Genomic DNA, 18,684 nt, shown 5'->3' on the forward strand with positions numbered 1-18,684 from the left:
CATCCCTCACCTGAGAAGGGCACGGCATGAGGAAAGATGGGCAGAAGACAGTCCTCTGTGCTGCATGGTGGGTTGGGTCAGAGTTGGAGCTGCAGAAGAGGTGGGGCCACATGCTGTAAGTTTTGAAAGTCAACCTGAGAGTCTGAGCTTTTGCTGACAGTTTCAGGGGCTCAAGGCTGGGGGAACAGGTCAGCTTCATGCTCACTGAGCATAGGAACACAGGGAAGGAGAAGAAGGTGGTCACCCTCATGGTGGCTGGGAGCGATGAGAAATCCTGGGAGAAGCTTTGATTGGATGGCGTGTAAAGTCAAGTATAGCTTTGGGCTGGGGATGTAGCTCAGTTGGAGGAAGACTTGCCTAGTGTGCACACAGCCCTAGGCGTTGCAGTGTGTGCCTGTCATCCCAGTATTTGGGAAGTGCAGATATGAGGATCTGCATTCAAGGGCAGCCTCAGCTACTTAGTGCTTTGAGGCCAGCCTGGACTTCAAGATAACCCAAAAGCTTGTACTGTGCTGTTGTGAGGACCAAAACCCAGCATAGTGTAACACCAGCAACCCTGCAGGAAGATAGAGTCAGAGATAGACCCCACCCCCCAAGTCTGTGGGCCATCTAGCCTGGCAAATTCAATATAAAAACAACAAAGACCCTGTCTCAAGATGGAAGCAAGAATCAACACATTCCAATAGGTCCACAGTCCCCTCTTCCCCCGTTCAAATTAACAACCATCCAACTACAGCAACAGAACGTTCAGCTTCTTGCTATGTTCAGGCAGAAGAAGGGAACTTACTGGAATACACATCCTAAATCTTAGTGAACACGGATTTGGGAAGGAGAAAGGAGAAAGAGTCTTGTAGACTCTTGACAACTTGGGGATAATAATATAATAGTGTCTATTAAAATAGCCATCATGAGAAAACAGGATCTGGGCAAGCTGATAAAAACTACAGCTTGGACAACCTATCACTTGCTATGGCCACCCAACTGGTGTAGGACAGACAGGTTGAAACTTAGCCATTTCAAATATGAGGTGCTAAAGGAACATCCTGAAGAGTCTAGTCAGCAGGCAAGCCAGTGACTAAGCCAAGTGTGGTGCTATGTGCTTGTAATCCCAGAACTAGGGAATCTGAGACAGGAGGATGGTGTGTTCAAGGCCAGCCAGAGCTACACAACTGTGTTTCAAACTAACAATGGCTTTAAAGTCAGGTGAATGTCAGCTTCTGCTGACCTAGAGACAAGTTGATTAACCTCTCTAATACAAAGTCTCCTTAGGAAAACAGTGTAACAATCAATATCTGCCTCCTGGTGGTGGTGTGCGAGTTTAATAAGGTAACACATAACCAATTTGGCACCACACCTACCACATGGAAACACTGTAAATCTCAGGTCTTGGAAACAATAGTAACAACAGCAGCAACAGTAAGTAGCATCCCGGAGTGAGAGCTGGGTTAGCAGTAAAGCACTATCAAAACAAACCAAACAAAAAACCAAACCAAACAACCAACCAACAACAACAAAAGGGCGCTGAAGCTATGCAGAAAAGCTTGCTGCAGACGGAAGAAGGGATGCGGGGGAGGGGACAGGAAAGGGAAGGAGGGCGGGTACAGAGAGCAGTGTCCATGAAGGAGCTAAGGATGAGGGCCAGACAGGTGGAGAAGCCAAGGAGCTGGAGTCAGAGCAAAGCCGTAGATTTAGGTTCAAATAAAGAGTCCATCACTTGTTGCTATGGGGTCTTGGAAAAACTCCTTGGTTGCCTGGAGCCTTGTTTTCCTTATCTGTTCCTTCCACCTGTCTTGCACTGAGGAGAGTATCTCCAAGGGATGGAAATCGCCAGCAGAATACAGGTGCTTCATAAACATGTTGTTTTAGTAGGGGGATAAATGTTCTCAGAGAAGGCGCCTGCCTGGAAGACAGGAATGGGCAGTTTCAAATAGGTCTGTATGTATATTCAGCTTCGATGCTGCCAAAAGCAAAAATAGGGACTGAAAATGTTCACTGGAAATGACATAGAGATGACGGTGACTTTGGTGAGCCAGCCTCAGGGATGGTGAGAGGAGAAGGCTGAGGTGGGGTTGGGGGCTGGCCCTGGGGATCGCTGGCATGGGAAAGCAGGTAACAGCATCTCAGGGTTTTTCCAAGTTGGGCAGGGCTGAAGAGCAGTGAGTAGGCAGGTAGTGGTTTGGAGAAGGGAGGCCAGAGCACATAGTGAACCTGCCTATCCCAGAATGAAGCGGCTCCATCCTACCCTGCCCCTACAAGGGGAGGACTGGCTCTAGCCTTCGGCCTCCACACAAAGCTTCCCTTCGGTTCTCCACACAAAGCTTCTCTGTCTGGGTACAATCCTAGGCCCTAGGTGCTCTCAGGGCAGCAACTTGGGTCATTCAACTGAGGCCAGGCACCTCCTCTCCCTGCCCTACTTTCTATTGTGACTTGGGAAAAATTGAAATGGCTGCTGTCTCTGGCCCGGCTTTAGCTTCTGACCTTGATCCTGCTCGCCTGGATCTGCACAACCCGGAAAGGTGGATGATAGCATCAAAAGGCTACTGAGTATTTTCTTTCTCCTGGCTCCTTCCAACCAGTATCTTAAATTTCATTTAAAAACTTATATTTAATGGTAAATTGGTTGATTGTGGGATAACTGATATCAGGACTAAAATGCTCTCAAAAATTGAACTGATACTAAGGGACTGCCTAGCTGGGGGACAGAGGGCCAGTGGGCATCTCCTAATCCCAGCTTGAGAAAGGCCAGTGAGATGACTTAGTGGGTGAAGTCACTTGCTCTCAAGTCTGATGATCTAAGTTTGATGCCTGGAACCACAGGCTGAAGGAGAGAACCCACTTCCCCAAGTTAGATGATTGTGTGAGCTTACGTACACACACAAAATAAAAACATACATATGTACATACATTCATGCATAGTACATACATACACATATACTTACATAAAAACACAATACTCCAGTGTGAGGATCTGGGAGTCTATTTTAGGTGATAGCAATGCAATTACTTTAGTGGTCTATTGTCTCATCTGAGACCTTGGGTCAGATAAAGCTGCAGCATTTGAAGATACAATGAGCTGGTGAGATGACTCAGAGGTTAAGAGCATTTGTTACTCTTGCAGAAGACCTAGGTTCAACTCCCAGTACCCTAATGATGGTTCACACCATCAGAAACTCCAGTTTCAGGGGATCTCGTGGCCTCTCTGACCTGCGCAGGCTCCCAGTACATACACAGTGCATGAACATACATGCAGGCAAAATACAGTGAAGATACAATGATGAAAAGTCAGGGTACCCAGCCTGGGTGGTCTGCAAGTGGCTAAGGGGGATGTGGATGCTTTGAATTTGGAGAAGGGGATTTGTTTTAGTCTTGACCTCAGATTGCTAGACAATTAGGTTTCCCAGCTGAGCTGCAGATGCAGTTATCTGCTTCTCTCTAATTAAGAAACCAAGTTAGCAGCAATCAGGCCTGGGGTACACTGAGCCGCCAGAGCACTGGGAACCCCTACTTGATGTTCCTAGACTGATGGCCAAATGGTGTGGCACCTGGTTGTAAAGTCATTGGTTACAGTGGGATAAAGCAAGCACATTATTCCAGGACAGTATAAAAAAGGCCCGTTCGTCTGTTTATCCTGTAAGCCCAAAGGCATGGAGAGGGATTGAGAGAAATCACTCAGAAGCCTGACCAGACTGTGGGTCTTCTTGGTAGTTTAGGGAATGTGGCTCCACTAATTTCTTGTGCTTCTGTAGAATGCAGTAATAGAAATATGTTGTGTTCATGATTGTCTTCCTTCAGACAGCTTCTCTATCTGGAAAAAAATTTAAATCCTACCTTTAGAAATAAAAATTAGTCATGCCCCACCCCCTATCCTGGAAATCTTGTCAGGCATGTTGGTGTACTCTGGACAGGTGGATCTCTGTAGATTCAAGGTCAGTCTGGGCCCCTTACCAGGTTCCAGGCCCAAGATTGCATACTAATAGACCGTTTAAAAATAAGAAAAAGAACTCCTATCTCCATACGGGGGACAGGGAGAGATCAGAAGTGACATGTATTTTCAGTGTCTCTGGAAGCTTCTCTGCAAGCATGATTCTTCACCCATAAGAGACTTCGGTGTCAAGGGGAACAATGGAAATAAATTGAAAATGACTAAAGTTGACTAATATTTCTGGTTCCCTTTCCTTCAGAGCACCAGGAAGATTGATTTCCTGTGTTCTTTGATATCAGGTTTGGCTATGAGATTTGATCAATACAATGATAGAGAAAGCCAGTGTGTGCTTGCTTTTGTTGTTTGTTTGAGACAATGTCTTAGGTAGCCCAAGCTGGCCTTAAATTTGATACGTAGCTGAAGCTGGCTCTGGAATCCAGATGTTCCTGCCTTCGCCTTCTGAAGTTCTGGGATTAAAGGCTCAGAGGATGCTTTTCCTTGTTTGCCCATCCTGTTAGGAAGGCGGCATCCATGGATGCAGAGCTTCACATCTGTAATCCTAGCACTTGGGAGGCTGAGACTGGAGGACTTCCTTCTGCAAGTTACAGGCCTACATGGGCTACAGAGTAAAAACCCTGTCTGTAAATGGTAGAACTCTCTGTAGCCTCCTCCTCTAGTGATTACAGTGAGCGGGACATCTCCATCCAAGCCTGGCCCTTGCTGGAACTATAGTATGAGGAAGAAACGTGTCTGTGCTGTTTGAAGTCAATGACATATGAGAGCGATTTGTAACTATTCTGCCTCCTAGCTAGTCTCGACTGACGAAGGTAGGAAGCAGGCTGACATAGGGCTCGGCTTTCTGCTGTTGTTGGTAGAAACACAAGTGTCCAGCTTTGAGGCCCACAGTAGCAACAGCCATGGTTTTCCAGCGGCTGCAATAATGAGTTCCGGCCACAGGAGTGCCATGGAGCTTTTAAGATTGGCAGGAATTGAGCTCAGAGCAGCAATGGCGGGGGCTCCTCACTGGGCTGTGTGGTGTGGCTCGGTCTTGTTCCTAGAAGCTCGGCCTCAAGGCCATCTCCATTTTCCCTAGCAATTCTCAGCTAAATATGATCTTTTAACAAGCCCCTTCTCTGTCCTAACTATCCCGTGTAGATTCTATTGTTCGTGAAAAAAGAACTCTGAATGACAAAATTACTATATATTTTTTTAAAAGTTCAAATCCCATCAGTTACAAAAGACAAATTACTTTGTGAATTCCTAAGGAGAAAAAAAAAAAAGGAATAAAAATTTACTACATGCCGTTACTTGAAAAATGCTTCCTGATTCCAAAATTGTTTAACCTTGGCGGGGTAGAGGGGGGCAAAACAGCCCTTTAGAATCAATGAAATACTTTCTTTTTTTTTTTTTTCCTGGACATATAGCATTTATTTGCCATGGGGGTTTGGCTCACACCTTGGGGGTGGCAAACAACTCCCAGCCTTCCAGCTTGCCAATCTTGAACAGGGCGGCCGCAGTGCCCATGTAGACACAGCCCATGGCTGCAGTCCCATAGCTGTGAGTTCGTGCTCACAATGTCAGGCCTCCCACGCAGCCTCCAATGAAGTAGTTCAAGGGGTCATCTGGCTTCTCTCGGACCTGGGCACTGACACAGGTGGTGAGGTCAAACATCGCTCCAACAGCAGCTGCAGTGAATGTGAACCGGCCAACGTTGGCCACTGCTTCCAGGGCGGAATCTGCCGGGTTGTGTGTGATGCTGTGTGCGGAGCCTATTATGCCGCAAAGGCCGCCTAAGGCCGTGGTAATGTAGGTCTTGCGATGACACTGGGTGCCGTCGGGGACCTCAGTGTCGCCATGGCTGCGCCTACCCCACTCACTCTGCGGGAATGAAATACTTTCTTAACAAATGGGATTCTTCCAATGGAATTGCTAAGTTGTTTATTGTTATTTAATTTATTGAGCTTTTACATTTATATAGTGGTGGTGATGCTGATGGTGGTGATGCTGATGGTGGAGATGGTGATGATGCTGATGGTAGAGATGGTGATGATGGTGGTTGTGATGACAGTGGTGATGGTGTGTGTATGCATGAGCATTCCAGAGCATGTGGAGATGAGAGGACAATTTGAAGGACTTGGGTTCCTTCCTTCCATTCTGTGGGTCCCAGGGATCCAGTTCAGGTCATCAGACTTTTCAAACACCTTTACACCACACACACACACACACACACACACACACACAAAGGGGGGAGAGAGAGAGAGAGAGAGAGAGAGAGAGAGAGAGAGAGAGAGAAAGAGAGCACTGTACCTGTGCATTGTATCATCTGGAGAAGGATCTCCACATCTTAATCCTCATAAATACAAAATCTGTGCTTGCCCAATCTCACAACAATGCCCTGGATGGCAGCCGAGCAGTGCCGATGGGAACAGGGAACTCCTCCACTGCAGTCCTCTCAGAACACTAAAGAAGGGATCTCATCATTGTGAACTAAAGCTGTACAGGCTGATGAAGGAACTTCCCAACCAGAAAGCGAGTCAACAAACAGATACCATGAGGTTGTCTAGTCTTATCATTTTATTATTCATGGCCCAAAATATATAGATGATGCTGTGGATTAACGGCCAGCAAAATGCTTAATTTTGATTCCATTTTAATCTCTATTTTCCATCTCTAAGTATTAGGACTCTTAGTGTGTGTGTGTGTGTGTACATTGGTTTAAACGTAGTCAAAAGGTACTGGGCTTATTAGATGCCATATTCATATTTCATGGGGACCTAACTAGATCATGAAAGGATATTACCCAGAGAATCTATATTTGAACAGTGGTCCTATAAAATAACCTCTGGTGGTAGTAACTGAGCAGCCCCTCACTGGAAAGGAGGTGAAGTTATCATCATATATTTGACAATGTAATATCAATTGTCAATTTGGTGAGAGCTAAATCACCTGGACATAGCTGTGGGGATGACTTCAGTTAGGTTAACTGAGGTCAGAAAACTTGCCCATGGTGGGTGGCACCATACCCTAGGCTAAAATTCTGGACCTTATAAAAAGAAGATTGGGGGCTGGAGAGATGGCTCAGTGGTTAAGAGCACTGATTGTTCTTCCAGAGGTCCTGAGTTCAATGTCCAGCAACCACATGGTGGTTCACAACCATCTGTAATGTGATTCGATGCACCATTCTGTTGTGTGTCTGACAACAGCTACAGTGTACGCATATCAATAAAAATAAATAAATAATATTTAAAAAATAAAAAGAAGAGAGTAAGCTGAGCACCGTCAGTTGTTACCCCCTGCTTCTTGACTGTAATACAATATGGCTAGCTGCCTCAAGCCTTGCTGCTGTGACTTCCCCATCGTGATGGACTACAACTTCAGACTGAGAGCAAACACAAACTCTTCTTTAAGTTGCTCTTCTCTGGCAGTGGTAGTGCATGTCTTTCATCCCAGTGATTGGGAGGCAGAGGCAGGCCCATCTCTGTGAGCTTGAGGCCAGCCTGGTCTATACAGAGCAAGTTCCAGGACAGCCAGGACTACACAAAGAGAAACTCTGTCTTGAAAACAACAACAAACAAACAAAAGATTCTAGCTTTTGCCAGGGTATTTTATCACCCCAACAGGAAGAGTAGCTAAGAATGTGAGCTTTCCACTGCTGTAACACTTGAGGTACTTAACATTTATTTGTTTATCTATTTTCTTATTTGTCTCTTAAGACAGGGTCTCATTATGTATCTCTGGCTGTCTTGGAATTTACTATGTAGACCAGGCTGGCCTTGAACTCACAGAGATCTGCCTGCCTCTGCCTCCCAAGTGCTAGGATTAAAGACCTGAGCCACCATGCCCTGCATTCAATACCTACCTTTTAAATACAAAAGGGAAAGAGGGGCTGGCAAGATGGCTCAGTGGGTAAATGTTTTTGCCACCAAGCCTGATGATCTGACTTCCATCTTGAGCACCCACCTGTGGACCGTGAGAACCAACTCCTAAAAGCTATCTTCTGACCTCAGCGCCTGTGTGGCCCCTGCAAATGTACATATGTAGCCAAATAAATAAATCATACATTTATCAATGTAATAAAAAGGTTTAAAGTAAAAAGGTTTATTTTAGCTCACAGTTTTGTAGGCGTCATGACTTACTTAGTTGCTTGTGGGCTAGTGGCAAGATAGCACTTCAAGAGAGGAAGAGAGGAAAGCTACTTGCTTCTTCAGTCAGACAAGAAAAACAGAGGAAGAGATTTAAGTCCTACCGTTTCCTCCGGGAGCACGCCCCCCCACCCCCCACCCCCACCCCGCCCCCGCAGTGACCCAACACTTCCCACTGGGCCCTGCCTCTTTAAGTTCCTACCACCCTTCAACAATGCCAAGCTGGGGACCCAGGCTCTGGGGGACATTCTAGATCCAAACTCTAGCCGTTTGTGAGGATTCGTCCCGAGGACGATGGGCAGACTTGCTGTTCCGCTGCTTCCTCACCAGGCTTCTGGACGTTCTGCATCCCACTCCATGGGGTCATCGTGTGGGTCCTGTAAACCGTTTGCGTGAGCTCACCTACTTTTCTGACTCATCTCTCACCCTGTTGTAAAAACTCACCGGACCTCATTCCTGAACCTTGGAGTTGCGTATTCATGTCTGCCGAGCAGCTCCACTAGCGCCTTCTACCTCAAATTTGACATCTCCAAACATTACTGCTTTAGTTCTTTGCTGAAACGTACCTTTAAATTACATTTATCTAGTGGGGTGGGGGGCAGCTGTGTGCTACAGGGTGTAGCATGGGGGACAGAGGACAGCTTGTTGGAGTTGGTTCTCCCCTTCCACCATGTTGATTCCAGAGATTGAACTCCAATCATCAGGCTTGGTGGCAAGTGGTTTTTCCAGTTGAGCCATCTCAGCATCTCCTCTCCTGTGTTATCATGGGCCATGGCCTCACAGAGTTGCAGCTGCTGACCAGTTACCCCAGAACGTCCTCTTCGTACTTCCCCTGTCGACTGAGTTCTGCCTGCTGATGTATCTCAGTACCCGCAATGTGCCCCTGCTCTGCCAAGGATGTTTTTAGCCCCTCATCAATGTGAGAGATAGGAGTGTCTTTCCCTCTCAGATGCTTTCAGGACTCCTTTCCACCCAGTGGCCCAAACCATCCTTCTAATTTCTGGCTGTGATCACAACACTCCGATGATGTTCAAAATTCTTCAGTGACTCCCCACTGATTCCAGGATGAAATCTGAACCCCTGCAGCTAGGTCACTGGCATTATACTCAGATGTGCGACCATATGTCTCTCTCTTTCCTATATCTGATCTGATCCTTCTCACAATACCCCGCCCTGCTGGGTAACAGGGGGAAACTAAAATTAATCCATCCTGACAAACTCCACGGGGTCTGCAGTTTATTTTAGACCATCTCTAACACAGCAGCTATAGATGATTCAGCCGTTGAGACGACTTTATACTTCCCTTTCTTCTTTCTTCGGAAGGAGGAGCCCTGCCCCTTTGCCACCTGGTCTTGGCTTGTCAGCTGACATTTGCTGAGATGTGGTTGGTATGGTGTAAATGAATTAGTGAAAACCCTAAGAAGTCGCTATTACTATGACTGTTTTATGGAGAAGAAAGCTGTGTTTAAGAGAGTTAGAAAGTGGAACCAGGAGCCAGTGCCACTGTGACTCCAGTCCGCATTTCCCTGTGAGTGTAGTATTCCAGAGAGAAGTCAAGGCTGGCTGCGGGGCCATGGGTCTCTGACTGTCCATGGACAATATGTGATAGAAGGCACATGGAAGAACACTTAGGAACCCTGGAGGACCAGAAATGTAGCTGCTTGTGTGTGTGAGCCCAACGCCCTAGGTTACATCACTAGCACTGCCACTTAAGGGTTTGGGGGGGGGGCGACGGGGACGGGGAAACCTACTTGTCTGCTCTGGACCAAGCTACCTTGGTCTCAGAACTATTAGGATGGAGAGTCAGGCTGTCCACGAGGCCTGGATTTAGTTCAGCCTTAGCTGAGCCATTCTTCAGGTGTCTCAAGTTCCCTCCAGGAAGCAAAGCACAAACCTGTGACCAACACTGGGTGAGAAATCAGTAAAACGCAACAAAGGTCGTGTGTTCCCAGAGATCACAGTGTTCTTAGGACTAGGGGCAATTTACAGGCGCTATAAAATGGACATGCGGGAGTCTACACTCTGCTGGGAAAGGGATGCGTAGAAAGATAAGAGGTGAGGAGGGTCAGATGTGGAGACACATGGACTTTTTCAGATAATAGAGACAGACTTCTCCCGGATATGGAGGGGTGGATGCTTCACATGTAGCTGTGCATTCCAGGTGTGGAAGGTGCAAGAAGTCCCTGCAAAAAGGTGGCCTGGCCCTTCAGCCTCTCAAGGGATGGATCAAAACAAAGTGGCCCCTATATACCCCTCCTCTCACCCTTCCCAAGTCCCACCCTCCTCTCCTGCACCAGGATGGTCGTGTCCCACCCCAGAGCACAACCAATGGCGCGGGAACTTGGCCCGGACAGCCAATTGAACGGCGGCAGCGGCACAGGAGATGGCTCCGCCCCCAAAGGGCCGCAGGCCGCTGGCCACTCAGGAGGCGGGGCTCTTCTCTGTTTTTGCTGCCCGCCGAGCTCAGCCGACTCTCTCCCGTCGTAGCCGAGCCCAGCCGAACGCAGCCGAGCCCAGCCGAACTCCTCGACGCCCCTGCCGCCGCCGCCCGAGTGCCGCCGAGCGAGCGAGCGAGCGAGCTAGCGGCCCCGGCCGCGGAGGAGGCGCCGCCCCAGGGGGAGGAGGTGCCCGCTCTCCGCAGACCGCCCGCGGCAGAGGCCGGCCCGGTCGCGCCCCGGCGGGAGCGGCCGGAGGAGGCTGCGCGGCCCAGGGGGAGGGCCCGGGGAGTGGACGTCGCCCCTGCCCGCCTCCCGCCGCCCCCCGCCCGCAGGCTCTCGAGCCTCAGTCGGCGCTGAGCATCCCGCTGTCCCGGACCCTCCCGCGGGCGCGCACCGGGCTCAACTCAGGTAAGGGGGGGGTTCCCCTACGGGCAGGGGGTCGAAAAACAGAGATCTTGGACGGATATGAAGAGACAGTGACCCACACAGAGACAGAGCTTGGAGGAGAGATAGACACAAAGGCAGGGACACATGCAAGACGCACAGAACCACCGATACCGACCCCGTGGAGACATGTCCCCGAGGGCAGAGGGACGAGCAGTCGTGAAAAGAGACAAGAGATACACAGAGAGACTGGTAGAGAAATGAGACACACAAGTGAAACACTCAAGACACTCAGAGATAGGGACACAGAGAGACAGGCAGCCACACACCTTCAAAGAGGTGTGTTTGCAGAGGCAAGGATGCAGATCCAGCAAGGAAGAGAGGGACAGGAGGATGTAGGTTCAGACACACACCTGACCCAGAGAGGCAAAGTCCCAGGGAAAGGTACACCTAGGCTCACAGTCTTGGGTATGCAGAACCCACACGTTCCTGCCAAGGCCTCCACAAAGTTCCCTCTGTGTGAGCTGGCACCTCTGCAGGTCTCCTGGACTGGCTGACTGCAGCCCTCAGAAAAGAGAGGATGCCCTAGCCACTACAATGATGGTCATAATCTTCCTCCTGGGCCTTAAGCCACCTCAGTCCCGCCCACCAACAGCATGTCTGAAGGCTAGAAGCTTGGTGGGCAGGGCTAGGCTATACCCACCAGTTCCAAGGAGAATGAGAGAGAGAGGCTGCCTGCCTACTATAGCCTCCCCATTCCGGCTGCACCACAGCACCCAGGGGCTCAGAGCCAGGCCCGAGGGTGGAGGTGCTGGCTTTGTGGGGTACTTGAGTCTGCTGGGACTCAATGCTGTCTGCCTGAGGCCAAAGATGGAAGCTATCCACCTTGGCTTCAGCCCACTTCCTCCTCACCTCCGTCTACTTTCCTCTGTACTTCCCCAGGCTCAGGACTGCAGGTGGGCATCTTCACTGCCCAGAAGTCGTTGTGTGTGGACAGTACAGCCTCCTTGGAAAGTCGGCCACATCAGAGTTGTGCCTCGGCATGGGCCTTGCCACTGAGGCAGCTCCGCTGTCTGCGCTGGCCTGAGGGTGCTGCCTGTCATGGGGGCAGCCATCTCCCAGGGGGCTCTCATTGCCATCGTTTGCAACGGCCTTGTAGGCTTCTTGCTGCTGCTGCTCTGGGTCATTCTCTGCTGGGCCTGCCACTCTCGCTCTGCTGACGTCGATTCTCTCTCGGAATCCAGTCCCAACTCCAGCCCTGGCCCCTGTCCTGAGAAGGCGCCACCACCTCAGAAGCCTAGCCATGAAGGCAGCTACCTGCTGCAGCCCTGAAGGCCCCTGGCCTAGCCTGGAGTCCTGGACCTGAGTATACCTGAGTCAGAGCGTGGAATCGGATCCCAGAATTCAGTCAGCCTGGGGTTCAGAATTTAGAGTCCAGACGATTTGAAGCTGGACCCAGCAGCCTAGATTGTAGCCAGCCTGGCTCTAAGAGAGGCCTGAGTAGCCCTAGGGAGACAGGCCTGGAGTCGGGGTTAGGAGTTGGTGCTAGGGCCAGGGCCATCTGGACTCTGCTCCATCCCAAGGGCCAAGGGCTGAGTTTACACCTTTCCTAGGCTCAGCACCTCTGGGCTCCCTAGGTTGGGGAAGCAAACTGGGACCCATGGCAATAACGGGAGGGTGTCCAGGCTGGGCCCCTTCTCTGTTCCTCCCACTGTTTGTTGAATAATAAATGAAACTATGGCTTACCCTGAGATTTCTTTTCTGGGGGGGGGGGCGTATGGTAGGAAAAAAAACCACATAAATAAAGGTATGAGATGAGTGTCCAGTTAGCCTTTATTTCTGCAGAGAGGGTATAATGGAGGCTGAGGGTCAAGTCATGGAGAAAAGTAGTGTGACCTTAAGAACCAGAATGAGAAAAGCAAATACTAACTAGGATTGATCAGGGTGAGGCAGTCCTCACTTGTATTGGGTTCAGAACACGGGGCAGGGCCCAGGCCAGACTCTCAGGGTTTGGTTTTTACTTCCCTCACGAGATTTAGCAGTTTGTCGAATTTTGCGATCTCCACAGCTGGACCCTTCTGCACTTCCTGCCCCTTCTTCTCCTGGGGAGAGGGAACCATCAATGGGAATGGGTACGACCTGCTTTTTGGGAGCTGCCACAGGCTCCTCTTCCCAACCTGTTGTCCCCTGCCCCTCCCCTGCCCAGTGCATATTGGATCTCCACTGGGTTTAGGTGACTCAGAGGTCCAGCTGAGGGCCTGTGGGGAGCATCCAGCTCTAGCTTCAAAGCTTAGCAAGAATCAAGCCCTTGGTGCTGGAGGGAGTGGGGAAAGGTTTATCCCCAGTCCCTCAAAGGTTGCCAGCGGTGGAGAGAGTTGTAGGCTCTGGGGAGAGGCAGGAGCTCAATGTTAGGATCACTCAGGTTGGGCCCTGTAGAGATGGGATAGACGGGTACTGCAGGAGACAGGAGTATGGGCTAGGCCACAGGTGTCCTCAGACCTTCAGGTTAGGGCTGGGGGGACGGGGGGGGGGGGAGTGCCACTTGGAGCCAGACTTGATGTGTCATGTAACCAGAACAGGGGTGGGGGTGGGGAGTACCAGGAGACCCATGAGAGCAGACAGAATTTTTCATGAGACTCCATGTGGTGGGGACTGTCTCTTAGATCCTGAGCACATGACCCTTGCTCCAACCTGCAAAGTATTCTAGTGCTTCCATTGGCAAGTTGGGCCCTGAGAAAATGGAATTTTGGACACATGTATGTTTGGTCCACAGGCCTTACAGTTCTGAGGCAGGCCACATCAGTCAAAGTCTCCCTGCTGTCCAGACAGTGGGAAGTGGACTGTGCTGAGACAGGCTGGCAGCTACCCTCTGCCTTCCCTCCGTTCTCTGTGGTTCTCTGCCACCTGTGCCCACTGTTTCCTGGCACCTGCCCCAGCTACACCTGCTGCAGTATAAGGTAAGAGGAGGGTGAGAGCCCGTGGGGTTCTTCCTGGCCCCAGTCTAGCTGCTGCTACTCAGTGGGGCTCCAGTTTCCTCTGGCCATGACCCCTACCCCTGTTCCCAGGTCTGCCGGGCAGTCATTACCCAGCCCGGCTCCAGGCAGAGAGGCACAGGAGAGGCATCCTTTCCCCTCTCCCTATCTCTCCATAGCTAAGCTATTTCTCAGCTGTATCCCATCCCTCAGAACTTGAGACCTGGTTTTACTTCCACTGCTGTCATTAGCTCCTGTAAGGCTGGACACACGCCTTGGCTTTCCAAGCCTCATCCCCCCATCTGTACAGGAGGAAGGGAAAGATGGCTCTTGACTTCTGATGGCATTTGGGGGAAGTTCACTGAGACAGAGAGGGCTGGGCCTCTGAGGTAAGTCCTCTTGGGAAGGGCAGGAAATCTGCAGCTCCCAGAGGAAGGACTGTAGGGATGCCCAGAGGACTTCCTTTTGTATGAATCACTTGACTGCTGACAGGGTCAGACGGCAATCTCCCAGGAACGTCTAATGCTCCCAAGTGCTAGCCCCAAACTGTCCTTGCTCAGATCCTTCGTGATTTAAGCTTCCAGATTCAGAGTTCAGCCCCCTCAGCCACAGCTGACCCTTGCTCTGTGAGGAGATGGAACTGTGGTAAATCTTGCCTCCCGGCATCGCACTGGGTAGGACTCTTTCATATCTACCATGCTCAGGGCGTCAGGGCTATGCCTCTCTCCAAGGAGTGGCCATCATCCCCCAGGGGGCTGTCCACCTCTGCCATCTTAAGCCTGCCCCTCATTAAATTAAGAACAGATTTGATCTGTTCCACAAAATTTGCTGCTGCCTTTCTCCCTCCTGAGGCCAAGGAGCTGGGCTCAGCAAAGAGATTTAGACCATGCCTGACTTTCCCCAACCCCCAAAGCCCACCACAGCCTGTGGGCCACAGCTGCAGGCGCTTAGCAGCCTTCTGAGTATTTATAGCCAAGTCCACCCCCTCCCCCAGCTGGCTACAATTACAGGGCCATCCATACTGCTAGCCTGTGCCTCCCTGGCCATGGTGAATAGGCTAGGGCAGTATCCAGAGGATACTGCACAGTCTTTTCCTGGGTAGGGACACTTGGGGAAAAAATGTAGCTGAACAAGACAAGCCCCAGACCCTATCCCAAACTGCTCTATACACTTCAAATTGCACCCTGGAGGTTCAATGATGAGGGTGACTTGGCCAACCCTGACCCTGGCCCAGAGCTGATTAGAGAGCAAACAGCCATTTCTACTGTCATGTACAAATGGGTTCTGTATTTTTAAATTGAGCCCAGAGGCTCTGGAATCTAAGACCTGTGCCGTGAAGCTTGAGACTTAAATCTGAATTTGGGCTCAGGTATAGATGCAAGGTCATTGATTTTGGCTTTGTGTCATACATTTGGGGTCCTTGGGCTCTGGGCAGGGTCTTCTTACTATTAGAGACCCAAGAAACCAGAACTCAGAAGGTGGTCTGCATTGCTGCTGACCTCGTTGCCCGGCTCATGGCTCATTTTCTTCCTCCCTGGGGAGACCCACCGCTCCCAGTTCAGGAACCATTGGACTGAGACTCTGTATGCCCAGCAATGATGCTTCAGCTAAGCTTTGAGTCCCTCTCCTGGCAGCCTGTCATGTCTACACCATCCTGCACTCCAATAACTCAATGATGCTTGCCTCCTCCATGTTCCAAGCCCCCTTACTCCTTGGAAATCACCCCAGGGATCCTACAGGGAACTCACTCAGTACGACAAACTGATCTGTTACTTCACAAACCTGTCTTTCCCAGCCTTCCCATTCAGGCAGTGACACCATCCTCACCTTGAGTCCCTCATGCCAGAAACTTGGGGTAGCCCCTGGCTCCTCCCTAACGTCCCCTCCCCCAATCTCTGATGGCAGCCTGGCCTCCCAGAGCCCATACCTTTGGCATCTTTCGCAAGTTGGGGGAGAGCTTGAGACAGACGATGTGCCCACGGTCATCGCCCACAATTATGATGGGGTGAATGGGATTGAACTGCACGTGGGTAATCTTGTTCTTCTTCTTGGGCACCACTGGCTGGTTGCAGATAGCTTCATATTTGTTGACCGCTAAGTCAAACACATGGGCCTACAGAGAGGTTAGTGTCACAGTCGGTTAAAGCAGGCCCTGGTCTCCCATCTTGGGCTTTCTGAGGACCCTACACAAGGCTAACAGTCAGCACAATAGACATGAAGGCCTCAGAAGGATTCCATGTTGGTTTGCTTTCTTCCCACGACGGAGGGAGTGAGGTTAAAGAGGATTAGGGATCTTAAGTATATGCAGAATCAATGATAACAGCAGCTATGGGATGTATGTGACACAGAGGGGAGACTATTAGAGGGACAAAGGGGGCAGGTAACAGGATCAGAGGAAGGGCGACAGGGAGGGAGGAGGATGGATCAGAACGAACTCTGATGATGTATATATGAAAATGCCACAAAGAAATCCAACACTGGCAGCCACCATTTATCCAGTCTAATAGGCTTACTATATTCCAGGAGTGTTACAAGGTGGGATCATCTGATTATACCCCTCACAACCACTCCACACTGTGGCTCGATTGCCGTCCCTATTTTATAAATGACGACTTGGAAGCTAACTTGCTCATAAGTAACAAGAGTCAGTGGTTTATCCCTGCTAAGAAATACACCAAGCTCTCTGTAGGCCCATGTGTTTGACTTAACGGTCAACAAATATGAAGCTATCTGCAACCAGCCAGTGGTGCCCAAGAAGAAGAACAAGATTACCCACGTGCAGTTCAATACTCTGAGTTTGATGCCTAAGTGCCCAGTAAATGTTGAATACTATCTTTGCCTCACCCGGAGTCCAAATCACTATCGGCTCCTGCTGCCACAGCGACCGAGTCTTTCTGCTTCTACTACCCAGGCTTGCCTTAAACAGTTCCTCCCAGTCTCCTTGGAGCCAGATTCCACATGCTTTCCTGTGTCTGCATCCCATCTTCAGCTCTCTCCCCTTTGTTCACACTGCCCCAGGCGTACTGCCCAGTTCCTAAGCCTGATGAGCTCATCCCCACGTCAGAGCATTGCTGTCCTGTTGCCTCAGTGTGGACGGCTTCCCCACCTCATCCTCAGAATGAGTCCTGCAGGGCTAGCAAAGGGCACACACCTTTGATTCCAGCACACAGGAGGCAGAGGCAGATGGATCTCTGTGAGATGAAGGCCAGCTTGTAAGAGAACAGGCAGGAGTACATAATAGAGAGACCCTGTCTTCAAAAAAAAAAAAAAAACAAGGTAAAGGCTGGTGTTTGCCATTCGGCTCTCAGTCTGAGTTTCACTTCTTCAAAGAAGCCTTTCCCAAGAAACACCAGCATCCCCACAAGCTATCCCACCCACCCTCCGGTCTCGCTATACAGCTCAGTCTGGCCTGCTGGCACTGCTATGTAATCCAGACTCCTTTCAAACTTTTGAACCTCTGCCTTCGGAATGCTGGGATTATAGGCACAGACATTTACTATCAAGCCCGGCTTTCTCTGTTTGCTATACCAGCTTTATTGGGATATAATTCACATGATGTGAGGTTCATCCATTTAGCTGCAAGGAGACACTTCTTGGTTTTAAGCATATTCACTTACCAAACCATTATCACAGTGAATTTTAAGGTGTTTTCTTCACCCACAGGACAAGCTCTGCACTTGTTAACACTCACTCACATTTTTTTTTTCTTCAACCGTTCTGGGACAAACACAAATCTACTCTGCATCTCTATGGACTTGTCTTCACATGAAGCATGCTGGTCAAATCTGTTTGGACTTCCCATATTTTATTCTTTTGTGGCTGGCCTATTTTACTTAGTGTGAGCTTTCCATGTCCGTCTATGTTGTCATATGTTCCTTATCTGCCGACTGTTCCTTCGGCATATATACTGCATTCTGTTTGCTGTTCATGCCGTGATGCACACCGGCTTCTTTTGTTGCTTGGCCGTTCTGAGTGACGCTGCTGTAAGCACTCACACCCTGACACTGCCCAGTTTCCATCCTCTGCTCTAATATGTGGGAAGTTGATGCCTGGTTTGTTTGTTTGCTTGTTTTTGTTTGTTTGTTTTTGTTTTTGTTTAATCTTCTCCACTGTAGTGTAAGCTCTGTAATCAGCAGATTCTAGCCTGGAACTGAGCATCATGGCTGGCCCTCAGTAATGTGTTCAGGAAACAGGGGGCTGGCTGGCATGACTGAATTGCTGTATTATTTTCTTGGGACTGCAGGCACTTTTCAGGTTATATCAAATACCATGAAGAAAACAAGGCTGCACTTAAGAACATTCCTACAAAAAGGTGGCTCTATCTCTCTCTACTCAAGCTCCTCAGAACCAGCATGGACACTGCTGGAGGTGACAGCTTCACTACCTTACAGACCAGTGACTTGCCCACAGGCTAGGCATCCTGTAATCCTCTCCCCAGAGACCTCAAGGAAGACACCTTCTGGATGACACCTCATTTCCCCAGAGGCTCTGTTCCTCAAGGTGAACTCTCCTGATGCTTCCTTGAAGCCCCTGTGATGAAGGATTCCTCAACACTTCCTCGAATAACCTGGCCCTGAAATACATAATCCTACAGCCCATATCTAGTACTGACCTGGGGTGGCATGTGGTGGGCTCTCTAGGACGGAGACGCTGAGATACCTCTTTGTCTCTGTGGGAGCTCAGCAGGGTGAGAAAAGGACTACTCACCTTCCCGTCCGTGGTGACTGCTGCAAACACAGTGGAAGAGTATGGTGCCCAGGCCACGTCACCCACAGCTGAGTTCAGATCATAAATGAACATGGGGGTCCTGCGGGAGCAGAAGAGGC

General features: G+C 49.8%; 2 protein-coding genes and 1 pseudogene across 4 annotated transcripts in view; 1 reads left to right on the forward strand and 2 right to left on the reverse strand.

Annotated features, from left to right (window-relative positions):
- Nucleotides 1-5,322: 5,322 nt before the first annotated feature.
- On the reverse strand, nt 5,323-6,237 carry LOC117708788 (NADH dehydrogenase [ubiquinone] 1 alpha subcomplex subunit 11 pseudogene; annotated as a pseudogene).
- Nucleotides 6,238-11,836: 5,599 nt separating this feature from the next.
- Nucleotides 11,837-12,359, forward strand: Enho (energy homeostasis associated). The gene has a single exon (XM_034502485.2). The coding sequence runs from the start codon at nt 11,988-11,990 to the stop codon at nt 12,216-12,218; it is 231 nt and encodes a 76-aa protein (XP_034358376.1). The 5' UTR covers nt 11,837-11,987; the 3' UTR covers nt 12,219-12,359.
- A 337-nt stretch (nt 12,360-12,696) lies between these two features.
- Nucleotides 12,697-18,684, reverse strand: part of Dnai1 (dynein axonemal intermediate chain 1) — a 67,645-nt gene continuing 61,657 nt past the window's right edge. Inside the window, exons 18-20 of one of the 3 annotated variants that reach the window (XM_034502484.2) lie at nt 18,566-18,665; nt 15,786-15,971; nt 12,697-12,988 (exon numbers count right to left, since the gene is read on the reverse strand). In XM_034502484.2, coding sequence (XP_034358375.1) covers nt 12,890-12,988; nt 15,786-15,971; nt 18,566-18,665 — 385 coding nt within the window. In that variant the 3' untranslated portion in view covers nt 12,697-12,889. Of the gene's footprint in view, nt 12,989-15,785; nt 15,972-16,804; nt 17,111-18,565; nt 18,666-18,684 lie in introns of those variants that run through there. The other 2 variants (XM_076935155.1, XM_076935154.1) reach the window with 2 other exon arrangements.

This window comes from Arvicanthis niloticus, chromosome 5 (assembly GCF_011762505.2).
Source record: "Arvicanthis niloticus isolate mArvNil1 chromosome 5, mArvNil1.pat.X, whole genome shotgun sequence".
Classification (NCBI taxonomy): Eukaryota; Metazoa; Chordata; class Mammalia; order Rodentia; family Muridae; genus Arvicanthis; species Arvicanthis niloticus.

Coding starts and splice junctions, on each gene's coding strand:
- Enho (XM_034502485.2), top strand. CDS start 11,988: ATGGGGGCAGCCATCTCCCAGGGGGCTCTCATTGCCATCGTTTGCAAC.